This window comes from Pezoporus flaviventris, unplaced genomic scaffold (assembly GCF_033815535.1).
Source record: "Pezoporus flaviventris isolate CSIRO_AGI_PZ_B2104156 unplaced genomic scaffold, CSIRO_AGI_Pfla_v1 ptg000007l, whole genome shotgun sequence".
NCBI lineage: Eukaryota > Metazoa > Chordata > Aves > Psittaciformes > Psittacidae > Pezoporus > Pezoporus flaviventris.
Window position 1 is genome coordinate 73,742,764 of NW_026892555.1, and position 13,748 is coordinate 73,756,511.

The 13,748-nt window shown below is 40.0% G+C and overlaps 1 protein-coding gene across 4 annotated transcripts in view; it reads right to left on the reverse strand.

Moving 5' to 3' along the window:
• The window catches only part of CTNND2 (catenin delta 2), a 645,610-nt gene that overhangs the window by 73,889 nt on the left and 557,973 nt on the right, over positions 1–13,748 (reverse strand). For all 4 annotated transcript variants that reach the window (XM_061449215.1, XM_061449216.1, XM_061449218.1 and 1 more), the window contains one exon: positions 11,315–11,488. In XM_061449215.1, the coding sequence (XP_061305199.1) occupies positions 11,315–11,488 (174 nt within the window). The remainder of the gene's footprint in view (positions 1–11,314; positions 11,489–13,748) is intronic.

Genomic DNA, 13,748 nt, shown 5'->3' on the forward strand with positions numbered 1-13,748 from the left:
TGAAGCAGAGGATTCTTTCAGTGCTACGCAATGCTATCATACCAGGTGAAGACAAAGTTCTTTGAAATGTTTCAAATATAGAATAGACCTGAGAATTTTTGTATCATAACAACCCTTCTCTTTTGACAAACCTTCCTTAAAGAACCATTAGATCACACCTTAGAGAAGTTACATCACAATAGCGTTCATCCATAAACAGAAACAGAAAAAACTAATGCCATGAAATAAAGCATTGAAGAAAGGTAAATGTACTCATTGCCAGCAGACCCTACTTAGCCTCTGCATATGGCCTCTACTTACCATGAAGTGCTCATTTCAAACGCTAGCATCTGTTTATACTATAGACGGGTACCCTGAATAGCAGAAGCCAGAATGTATTTTATGATAAGAGTTTTATGATAAGAGGAGAGAGACAAGAGCTGTGATGTTGCAATATCTGGAGTGCAAATTTATTCCAGGTGACGACATTCAGGGGAAATTGGGAAAAAGGAAAAGAAACCAGAATTTTAAAAATATTATTTTATTATTTCTCCTCTGTAGTAGATATGCATAACAAAAGCCAACTGCCTGGCTCTGCCGCAGATGAAAGTGGTAACAGTTACAATAAGCCTTCAAGTTAGGTAAATGGGACATGAGGTTCTCGAAAACACTGATCACAGTAATGTACTATGTCTACAATGTAAATACGCCATCATTTTCTGCAGCAAAGCAAATAGCTCTTAGGTCAAAGAAGTGGTAGCAGGATTCTTGACTGACCTTATTCTATGCTCTCTCTTCCAGTCTTCTCTAGAGCCAGTGTGTAAGATGATCATCAGATAAAAAACTAAACCACATCTTAAGCATCAGTGAGTTTAAGAGGAAGTATCTGCTGAAAAATTTCTTTTTATACCTTGATCTTAATTGGATAGTAAACATAAAGGATGCTATGAAAACACCTAAGTAATATTTCTAAGCTTCCTGCTGTAATAAACGTATGTTTACCTGCCAGTTAAACACACGCTCGCCTGCAGCTGGAAGTACCCAAAGCAATAGCACTCTTTGCACTGAAAACCTCCCATTGCTGTATTCTCTACACCTCACCCAGGGGAGGCCTCTGCTGTGTCTGCTGTGATTACAAGGTGACTGCTGGAGTGAGTTCATGGTTAGCACTGAGACTATATTGTAAAAGGAGTGAGCCTGTCTGGTTGAGGTGAAAGTTGAAGCTAGCAGACAGTATACTGAAAGATGCTGTTGTTCACTGCAAAAGTACCTCACAGATGAAGGGCCTCCAATACAGATCAAATAGGTAATCAACCGGGATGGTTTGGGGTTTTTGCTTTTATTTTTTTTTTTAATTATTTGTGTCTATTCAATACCTGAAAGAATTTAAAATTCATTATATGATAAAAACCTCCATATTAAAGCCTAACAAATGGTTTTGCTTTGATATTTTTAGGCAGCTATCATGGGAAAACACAAGTACTTGTTTTATGAAACCCAGGTTTACAACCGAATTCTTGGGTTGCAATATTTTCATCATCCATTCCAAACCAAAAGTTTAAAAGAAACAAATGAAGAAATTTTTTTAAACCCTAAGGAGAGTAGAAGACGTTCTAGGAGAAACACTGAAGCAACTCATTATGAAAAAAAAGAATATAAACCTTCTTACTGAATAAATGAAATGCAGCCTTCAGCATTTATAATGAACCAATTAATTTGATCACAATAGGAAAAAATACGCTCCAAAGTTTTCATAGGGGAATACAGATATAATGTTTTACAGATGCACATATGCACACACATACATAAAACAATGGAAGAAACAGAGAAAAGCATGTACAAAACCTCTCCTGTCCCCTGTGTATTCCTCTCCCCCCAAAGTCTCTTTTTCCAAAGGATGTCAGCCACTCTGGGAAGAGTTCAGACTGCTCAATGCGTGATTTGCTATCATTTCATCTGGGTTTTCAAGTCATGCACCTTAGGCAGAAAGACAGAAATGTCTATTAATTCTTTCAACAGTCTCTGGAGAACTTTCCATGTGGAAACTGGTAAGAACTGTCTGTGTCTCTTTCCTTAAGCTGCCAATTAGGACAAGTCTCTGCAAGCAATTATGTATGCTGTGTTGTGCAGATTTCGGGAACACTCAAATTGAGATGCCTCAAAATGGGTATTATATTCTCACAGAGAATGGAAAAACTGATTCACTCTTGCGTATCCTGATCATTTTGTTTGCCTAAAGCCATCGTGAAACGCGCCTGCATTTCCACATTGCAGGTCAATTGCTAGTATGAGCTCAGTGATGTATAAAAGAGATGAAAGAACAAAAAAAAAAAAAGAGACAAAGGGTTTGTTGCCTATCAGTAGGTAAATGAGGCACTCTGCCAATATACTTAATCATCCTGTTACTCCACAAATCAGTGGCAGTGTCAGCGATCAAATAGCTGTTCACTTTGTAAAGAGAAAGGGCTCCTATGGGAATAGCAAACACTTTAGAGGGAACAAGGAGCCAAAAATTAAAATAAAACCATTATTGTTGCATCAGATTGTGCCTAAATTATCAGAGACAAGCACAGAAGCCACAGTCTGTGCATGAATGCACTTTACAGGTAATTGAATTTGGGGGGCATAACTACTGTATATCACTTTGAAGGCACATAGTGCATCTGTATGTCCACTTTCATTAGCAGTTTCCTTTTTATCTTTCTCGTAATAATTAAGTAGAAAAATATAGTAAACCAGAAAATTATTTTTTAGTTTGTCACAGTTATTATTATAAAGTACCATTTCCAGAGCTGAATGCTTCTGGGGATTAAGATTACATTAGGCTGACACTCAACAAAAGAGTGATGAATCTAAATAAAATGTATTTTTTTTTTTTTTTAGAAGATAAAGAAAAGCATTTAGGTACTTAACTCCTTTTAGTGTTTCTTGTGGCTTTCTTTATTCTCTAAAAAGCCCCACCACGGGAGACCAAACTTAAAATTGAAGAACGTTCAGCACAAAACGGAAAAGAAAAAAAACCACCAAAATAAACTGACCTCTCCCTCCAAGCCAAAGAATACCAGCAACTGTATACACTTGATATTTTTAATGGATTCACCTTCCTGCCATTGATATCAGTGTTATTGGGGCATCTTCAGAATATTTCCTGATCATGCACATCAGTTTTGACTTGAATTTGCATTGCATTAGTACAGTTAGAATGATAGAATAGTTAGGGTTGGAAAGGACCTTAAGATAATCTAGTTCCAATCCCCCTGCCATATGACTCAAAGAGTATTGGAATATCGAATACTAAAGGGAATTCCTGAGACATAAACTACGAAGTGAAAGCCAAATCAGGGCAGCAAGTCTAACAAAACAAACTACATTACCAACAGAACCAGGAAGATTAGAGAGACTCAGAATTTGCTAGGAGAGGCTTAGAAAGGGGCTGTCTGCGAACAGGAGTGGAACTATAGACCACGGAAGACAACTGCATGTTGAATAATAAAGATCATTGAATAATCAAAGATCAATATTCCTCTTTGGCTGATCATACTCAATGTAGTAATACATGCATAAGGAAAAAAATAAAATATTTTACATTCTGCTTACAAAATCACAGCTCTGCTTTACTCAAATAACTCTACTGGGGTCCCTGAGAAGTCACAAGTCACCTGACAGAAAGCAAGGGTCTGAAATCCTGATTATTTTTTTGCAGTTTCTGAAGAGAGTCCCAGGGACTTTCTGCTCCCTGATGGCAGTGTTTTGTTCTCAGAAATGATCCCATCCTGTAAGCCATAAGTATGTTCTCTACATCTTTGTGTTGGGACACAAGAAAAGTATCAACTGGTTTCTGTCCTCCTGCTTCATGACCTCAGTCAAGCTTAAAGAGAAAGGTGAAAATGTGGTGGGTAAAGACATACAGTGAGAAAACTAAAATGGTGTTAACAAAAGATATCTTAAATGTTTTAGGAATGTAAAAGTCATATGTAACTGTCCTCGCACCTCATCATTCTTGGTTCTGCAGTACAAGTATGTACAGTGTATTCAGAATGATCTGAGAGCCATTACAATGAGTTTTACAAACACTGTACCTAGTATCATTACGAAAGAAAGGCTTTAAGACAAAAGTGACACATCTCATGGGAAGCAAACTGACTGAGTATAGTAAGGGATTTGAGCATGAATTCACCATGATCTACTGTACTCCCAATTCTACAAACCGATGTCCAAGCTGATTCCATGATGTCTGGTATACAGCTGTCTGCAGCAGCAGGTCTTGCTTCTTGAATACTTCCTGTCCCTTGAATCTTGTCTCCCTTTCCATGGAGCCAATACATTTCTCTCTATTAACTGATGCTGCCACATCTACAGGGGGAATCCACCCAGGTAATAGTGCCTGACAGCCTAAAGCACTGGTTATTCAAGAAGACTGCCTTTATTATGTGGTGTGTTATAAGAGGGTCTTCTCCATCCTATAACATAAGGATTCATAAAGATAATACTTTTGGAGAAAATGAATATAAGCCTTTTCACTGTAATCCAAAAAACTTTCTCTTGGGACAGCCCAATGAAACTCCGAAGGGTTAGTATGTAAATAACTAGAATCAGGAAAGTCTGACAAGGAACCCACAGTATGTCTTTGCCTGGTAAGAGGAAGATTGATAACCTAGATGTCTGCTGCTTTAGACAATAATTACACATTATCTGCAAGTGTCTGGATGGTGAGGAGCTTGAAACTCTTTTCATGCTACTCTTTGAAGCAGACACAGTGACCTTGTGACTGAATCAGTCCATTTAATGCTTTCAGTTTCCTTATCTAATAATCTACTTATTGGAGCTCTTGCTCTGACAAGAGTCAGATTTATCTATGATAGAATTAAGAAAATAAATCTAGTTGCTAGCCTAAGGAACAAAGACCAAGATTGAATCTAGCTATCTCAAGAGATCAAGCAAATGACCCATAAAGGCCATTCATATGGGTATTGCACCTGCTGGGCATCAAAGTCAGGGACATTCAGTTGTCTAAACAAAGAGCCTTATCATTTCCTGCTGAGTATGATCAAACATGGAAGTGAAAGGAAAGGAGCTAGAAAGAACTAGGCAAGAAATGCTACAAGCTCATGCAATTGCAGCTCATTCAATTGCAGACTTAATTAGAATACCACTTGCTCCTGATGTTAAGGAGCCCAAAGAGAAGTAAGAAGAGAGGTCAGCAGAACTGTTACCTTGGACTTCTGGAGTCAAGTTTCTGAAATCGAAAACGATTTTATAAAGACACTAGCAGCAAAAAGAGGGCTGAGGAGAATCTTGATCCTTTACTGCACATGGAGGAAATCAGACTGAAAAAGGATGGGGGAAAGGTTGAGGTACCTAATGTCTTCTTTGCCTTTAATAGTAATACTAGTTGCTCTCTGGGTACCCAGCCACCCAAGCTGAAAGACAGAGACGGAGAGCAAAATAAAGCCCCATAATCCAAGGGAAATGGTGAGAGACCTCCTACACTACTCAGACACACACAAGTCTACAGGGCAGGATAGGAACCACCCAAAGGTACTGAGGGAGCTGGTGGAAGTGCTCACCAAGCCACTTTCAACCATTTATCAGTAGTCCTGGCTAACTAGGGAGGTCCCAGTTGATTGGAGGTGAGCAAATGTGACACCCACCTACAAGAAGGGCAGGAAGGAAGATCTGGGGAACTACAGGCTTGTCAGCCTGACCTCAGTGCCAGGGAAGGTTATGGAACAGATAATATTGAATGCTAAGGCACATGAAAAACAACAAGGTGCTTGGTGACAGCCAGCATGGCTTCACTAAGGGGAAATCCTGCCTGACCAATTTGGTGGCCTTCTATGATGGGGCTACAGAACTGATGGGCAGGGGTAGAGCAGTTGATGTCATCTACCTGGACTTGTGCAAAGTGTTCGACACTGTCCCACACAACATCCTTGTCTCTAGATTGGACAGACATCAGTTTGATGGATGGACCACTCGGTGAATAAAGAACTGGCTGGATGGCCGCACACAAAGAGTTGTGGTCAATGGCTCAATGTCCGGCTGGAGACCAGTAACGAGTGGTGTCCCTCAGGGATCGGTGTTGGGACCGGTCTTGTTCAACATCTTTGTCGCTGACATGGACAGTGGGATTGAGTGCGCCCTCAGCAAGTTTGCCGATGACACCAAGCTGTGTGGGTCGGTTGATATGCTGGAGGGAAGGAATGCCATCCAGAGGGACCTTGACACGCTTGTGAGGTGGGCTGATGCCAACCTTGTGAAGTTTAACCATGCCAAGGACAAGATCCTACACCTGGGTCGGAGCAATCCCAGGCACAGCTACAGGTTGGGCTGAGAAGAGATTCAGAGCAGCCCTGCGGAGAAGGACTTGGGGGTGTTGGTTGATGAGAAAATGAAGATGAGCTGGCAGTGTGCGCTTGCAGCCACGGAAGCCAACCGCATCCTGGGCTGCATCAAAAGGAGTGTGACCAGCAGGTCGAAGGACGTGATCCTGCCCCTCTACTCTGCTCTTGTGAGACCTCACCTGGAGTATTGTGTGCAGTTCTGGTGTCCTCAACATAAAAAGGACATGGAACTGTTGGAACAAGAGGAACAAGTTCGAACAAGAGGAGGGCCACAGGGATGATCAGGGGACTGGAGCCTCTCCCGTATGAAGACAGGCTGAGAAAGTTGGGGCTGTTCAGCCTGGAGAAGAGAAGGCTGCGTGGAGACCTCATAGCAGCCTTCCAGTATCTGAAGGGGCCTATGCGGATGCTGGGGAGGGACTCTTCATTAGGGACTGTAGTGACAGGACAAGGGGTAATGGCTTAAAACTTAAACAGGGGAAGTTTAGATTGGATATAAGGAGGAAATTCTTTCCTGTAAGGGTGGTGAGGCACTGGAATGGGTTGCCCAAGGAAGTTGTGAATGCTCCATCCCTGGCGGTGTTCAAGGCCGGGTTGGACAGAACCTTGGGTGACATGGTTTAGTGTGAGGTGTCCCTGCCCATGGCAGGGGAGTTGGAACTAAATGATCTTAAGGTCCTTTCCAACCCTAACTATTCTATGACTTCATGATTCTATGATCCTATCATATGGTATGCACAGGACAATCCCATGCAATGCTAAAGGCTTGGGAAGAGTGGCTGGAAAGCTGCTTAGTGGAAAAGGACCTGTGGGTGTTGGTTAACAGTTGTCCAAGTGTGAGCTAGCAGCATGCCCAGGCAGTCAAGAAGGCCAACAGCATCCTAGTTTGTATCACAAATAGTGTGGCCAGCAGGACCAGGGAAAGGACTGCCCCCCTGCACCTCAAATACTGTGCTCACTTCTGGGTCCCTCACTACAAGAAAGACATTGAGGTGCTGGAGCTCATCCAAAGAAGAGCAATGATGCTGGTCAAATGTCTAGACAACAAGTCCTACAAGGAGTGGCTGAGGGAACTCGGGTTTCTTAGCCTGGAGAAAAGGCGGCTCTGGGGAGACCTTATCACTCTCTACAGCTACCTGAAAGGAGGTTGTAGTGAGGTGGGTGCTGGTCTCTTCTCTCAGGTAAGAAACAATAGGACAAGAGGAAATATCCAAAGATTGCAAATGGGGAGGTTTAAACTGGATATGAGCAAGCTGGGCCTGTTTAGCCTGGAGAAGAGATGGCTGAGAAGGTATCTTATCAATGCATATTCATGTCTTGAGGGCAGGTTATCAAAAGGATGGGGCCAGACTCTTTCCAGTGGTGCCCAGTGACAGGATAAGGGGCAGCCGGCAAAAAAATGAAATACAGGAAGTTACAACTGAGTATGAGGAAGAACCTCCCTACTTTGAGGGTGACAAAGCACTGGTGACAAAGCCCAGAGGTTGTGGAGTCTCCTCTAAAGATGTTCACAACTCGCCTGGATGCGACCCTATGCAGCCTGCTCTAGTCGAACCTACTTGAGCAGGGCGTTGGACTAGAGGTCCCTTCCAAACCGAACCGTTCTGTGATTCCATGATCCAGTCATTAAAGCAAATAAGGGAAGTTTGTAAAGCCTGACAAGTAAGTAACTGTGACAGAAGACTGGGCACACAGAAGGGATTAACCAAGGCCCAGAGCAGCTGTGCTACCTGTTCTAGTGTAAGCCATAGTGTTACCAACAGAAACATAGTAGATCTTATGTTCTGGTTTTAAAAGATATGGATTACCTATATAAGTTATGACAGTATTTTGAAACAAAACAGGATCATGAGTGAAGAAATTATTTGTAAGGGTTTGACAAAATTAAGGAAACCCTACCTGTGGTGACAACACTGTTTTTAACTGTATGTAATAGAAATGATAATATTGTAGGACCAGAGGCAATGGGAACAAACCGAAACACAGCACGTTTGCAGGACATCACAAAATGCTTTTTCACCTTGAAGGTGACTGAGCTCTAACAGAGGTTGCAGAGAGGTTGTGGAGTGTCCGTTCTCAGAGATATTAAAAAAAACACCTCTGACATGGTCCTGGGCAACTTGAGGTGACCCTCTTGAGCTGGGGGTTAGACCAGATGACCTCCATGGTTCACTTCCAAACTCAGCCCTTCTGTGATTCTATGAGTTAACGGCTATTACTGCAGGAATGTCTCTGGCAAATGAACTGACATCAGCCTAAATTCAGCTGTGAGATAACACACAGACACAGACATAGACTATAGACAGACATAGTAATACACAGATATCCCATATCTCCTTTCTCTTGGAGAGGGAAATTTTGTTCAGAAGGGATATAACCTTGGATTCTTGACATCGTTAACTCTAAGATATTCTGCATATAACTTTTTACATGCTCAATAGATTTAATGTATTAATAGCCTATTGACCAAGGTGAAAACTAAAAAGAACTTGCCACTTTTACTTCTACCACCTAAGGAAAAATACTGATTCCAGACTACATATAAAATATACGGAGGTTTCCTGGTACAGGATGAGTTGTAATTTTATACCTCATAATTTTTTTTAATCCAAGGCATTAAATAATGATATGAGGTTGCAGAAAGGACTTCAGGTTTGAAGTGTTATAGTAAGAGAAATTTCTTCGTAAGCAGTCAAGTGTCTTCAGAATACAGCTGAGTGAGTCAGCAAACCTATTTTTATTTGCTCACTTTCCCTTCATAATGGCATTGGCTAAGCACTGTCTGTGTTACTAGTGTTATCTCTTGGTCACCGAAGAGAATTAGATAACTTTATACCAGAGGATCGAAAAGGATGAAAGAGCTAGGAAAGAATCACTCAAGCAGGTCATTTTTTCCCGTAAGAGACTACCTTTAGAAGTGTGTGGGCATGCCTGGTGCACAGTCTGCCTCATATATTCTGGGATTCTTCTGACATCAAAATAACGCTAATTGCAAAAAACCCCTAAAATTGCTATTAATAGCAACATAATTTATTTTCATGCAGTTTGCTCTTTTTCTTTCAGTCCATCATAAAGTTATTCTTGAAAGATTTCAGGTAGAAAAGAAAAACCCACACTTAATTTTTGCATTCTTTTTGCAACTACAATTTCTTGGGGGAGCTAAAAGAAATTAAAGTCTCCCTTGGGAATAACTTCTTCTTTTAAGACTTTTCGATCTTTTATTTCAGTCATTTTGTATCCAGAAGACTGAACCAGTGGAAAGGAGAGGTCAAAAGGTGGAAACATCAATGCTTATATAATCCCTGAAAAGGATTATTCCCCTCACAAAAAATGGCTCGTACACCATGTGAAATTAAGGACATTTATTCTGTGTTTGCACATCACTTGCAATGGAATCGATGAATCTTTAGAAAAACAGAGCAACCTGAGAACAACTGAGCTTTTCCCATGGTATCAGTGAGATAGCATGAAAGTTTGAATCAGTTTTTCTAACCTGGCACTTGCCAAAGAGCTCTGTGGAGCTTTGCTTCCTCTCCCTGTTCGCTTTTGCCAACTAAAGAATGACAGGTATACAGATTTATTAGAAATGGGAGAAGGTATTTTAGCACTCCTATTAGTTCTGGCAAAAATGCATGCATTGTTTTCTCATTTGGACCAGGGTTACTTACACCCATTCCCAGATGGAGAAAAAACACATTTATTGTGTTTCTGTGCCAGGATTACATAATCTGATGTGGTCTACAACATGAGAATAATAAAAATATAATGATTTTCAGGCACAGTGTATACACAGCACTTTACAGGACTAAAATCACTGGACAAATACTTTGTTACTCATTTCATATGTCACTGAATGCAACAGTCAAAGGCATTTTATAAGTTTGGCGGAAAACGGGTCTCAAAAAAATGACATGCCTCTGAAGATCTACTGAATGCGCCAACTCAACTCCCAGTAAAACTTTATGGGAAAAATCCCCAATTTATTACTGCCATGGATAACATTTCAAAATGAATGCGCAATTAAATTGATATTTACCTATCACATACAAATGTCCAACTGCTTAAAACCAAACAGGGTATCTGCTGAGACATAACTTTGACAACTGCCCTTCTGCATATGTGTGTTTTCATAGTCAATGAGAAAAATTCCCACAGAGTTAATTTAAAATCAATGAATTGCATTCATAAAATAGGATTAGATAGTACTTTCACCCAACCAAACCAGTTTACCATCAGGAAAGCAATAAAGAAACTGCCCTAAAAAGTAAACCAGGCTCAACTGTTATCTTGAATGTTACTGATTTGTTCTATATTTAGAAATATTTTTAAAAACTAGTAAATGAGCGCTTAATTTTTTCTCAATTCTTCACAAATAATGCAAGAGAGAAAAATGGATCTATGGAATATAACTGAAAAGTAGGATTACTTGGAATAGAGTGCCTTGATTAAGCTTTTCCTTTGTCACTGGTCATATTTAATCATAATGACATATTTTAATAATGTCTTATTTTTTTTTAAAGCAGATGGTAAGATGACCTGTGTTGCTGTTACATCATTTATATCTTCTTCTGCTCTTGCCTGGTTTCTCTTAAGAGACAGAATGTCAACCAGTTTCTGCAGTGACAGAACAATATGGTTTCATTTGATTGTCACTGGTGACACTTTTAGCTCATTTTTCACTGCTCTGTCAACCCAGATTCATAAAGAAGCTGCTTTTCTTCATCTGGATATTGGTTTTCAGCTGCAATTTTTCATACTTGACTTGACCAATGTGATTTTTCCTGCTGTATGCTGACTTTTGCTATGATATGACTATCTGTATTAATTCAGAGAACTTAAAATACTATCTCAAATTTGACTGTAGATAGCTCTGTGAAAACAGAGTTATTCCGCTACCAGGAGCATTCAGATACATTTTTATTACCAATTTGCTGTCATCCGTAGGGCTTTTCTGAATTGAAAAAGAATACATATCAGGTTAATATTCCTACCTTCCAACTCCCGGCTGCCAAGTTCTGCAGTGCCCCTGCTGCCCCCTCCAGCGTGTCTGGATTTGAGCACTCAGAAAGAAGTGTGAGGTAGGGTTTGACTATTGAAGGGTGCCACAGCATCTGGATTCCTTTGGGTGGTTCTGCACAGTCTGGAAGAGGTCCTACGCCATCCCACTGTTGGAAAGTACAAATCAAATTGTCAGCAAGGAAATGAGAAATATTTCAAAACTGCCTCAGTTGAAGCTATAACAACTGTGTGCGCATGCATGAAGGCAGCTGCCCACAACGAGCCGTTCTCAGTTTTAGCACATCACTTCATAGGAAAACCAAATTTCCTACTCAACACTCATAGAATAGCTATAGCACTGGCAGAGATCACAGTGTTTTAGCTAGCTGGCATAACAAAAACACTTTTCACTGCATTTACTTTTTGAGGTAGGAACAGAAGCCCAGTGAACATGAATGTATCTTAAGAGGCAAATCCAGAACTTGCACGGGAAGAAGAGATTTTCCTTTTTCACATCTTGCTCAGTTTCTGCATCCTCTCTTTTCTTATGAGGGAAAAAACAACGCGAAACACTACTGTAGAAAACTGAATCATTCAAGCCCATGAGCCCTCCGTCCCTGAAAAGCCCAAGTGTGACAAGTCTTTCTCAACTGCACAACTTCTGCCTTCTTACTGTGCAAGTGCCTGTGGCACTCGGCCATCCAGCCAGACAGCCATATGGCCTGAGACATGAAGCCGGTAGAACCACCTCTCACAAAACAGACTCCTCATCACAGACTGAGTTTTACCATGGATATAACCCTGGTCTGATATCCAAAATGGGCAATATTAAAAGCTGGAGAACAAGCAGATTATTGCACAAACCCCACTCTTACCATAGAAAGAAACTTTTTTGCAGGAGAACAGGGATTTGCCTCTCCAGTGGAATGCCCAATATCTGCAGCTAAGTATGAAACACCTTAAAAGAAGGAAGTTCAAGGACTTTTTTTTCTTTTTTTAAACAAAAGCAAGACGGGGAATACACTTTTACTGAAAGCTTAAATGTGATTTCTATCTATCTATGTGATGTATATTTTGGTTCGCTTTGTTCAGATAAAAGGATTTAGAAAATTCATAGTCTTAATACCATTGTTTGGAACAAGCCTTGACTTTTTAATAAAATCTCTTTTCTAACACCTCTGACATGCCCAGACTGCCATGATACAAAGTAAACCCTTTAATGCCTTGGGTTAAAGCTTATGTGATTACATAGATGAAAAACGTGTATCACAACATTAAACATCTACTAGACAAACAAAGATAGCACAAGCCAAATTAATCCCTTTTTTAGCTCTGCAACAGTTAATTTGAATTTTTATGAATCCAACACCACAATACCTGCACTCGGAAAGACCAAGATTATCTCGCTTTCAGGAAGTGTCAATCATCATTTAAGTTAACTTCAAAAATCTACATGTATTTTAATGGACAATCAAACACATCTTTTCTAATGACAACTATCGTAACTTAATTTTAACAATATCTTACTAGATGACTACCACTGAGAATGTATACCACTATCGTTTTCTAAATTAAAGCAGAATGAACACCGAAGTGGAAAGCTAGTGGGACCATTTAACACACATGAACAGTTACTGAAAACCAGAAAGCTGCTTAGATATGAAACTCACTGCACTGGACAAAAGTTACTGTAGTTTAAAAGAACTTGCACGCAATACCCAGCGGTGGTTGAGAAACTACAGGAAAATTGCCTTCTGGAGAAACAAACCCTTTAAATAACACCATTATAGAGCTGTGCCTTTGAATTTTTTAATGCATTTCTGCCTTTAAACCAACAGGTTGATTTCACTGCATACGCCTCAGTTCTTTTTTTCTCCATATAAATCACAATTCTTGCCAGAAATGACTTCTTGTCAGCTCATAAAAAATACATTAAAACCTGCTTCTTATTTTGACTCTTGGAATTTAATCATTTCCACTGTCAGAATTTCTTGGGAAACAAATGAGACACATACCTTGCAGGTCAAATCTGACCCTACACCACATTTAGGCTTTGTACCTTAGTAAGTCCACTAATGACTTGTGATGTCCAAGGGCACAAATTCAGGTCTTCATCTGTCTCATTCCAATTTGCACAAATTATGGACGCATTATGCAACTGAATAGTGTTTGCACAGGCTATTTACTATATTATTTCAGGGACAAAGTACATGATTCTATGAAATGTATCATATTTACCCAATACATTTTTTGTGCATGTGTGGGGATATAACTTATTTTTTTATTCAGGTATTGACACTCTTATAATGCCAAGGACTACGAAAAACAGCTGATGTAAATTGAACTGTATATATGTTCATGCTGTGCTGGTACATATAAAGCAGTAAAACGATACTTGCAGATAAGTTAATTTTTAATGTGGTTTTG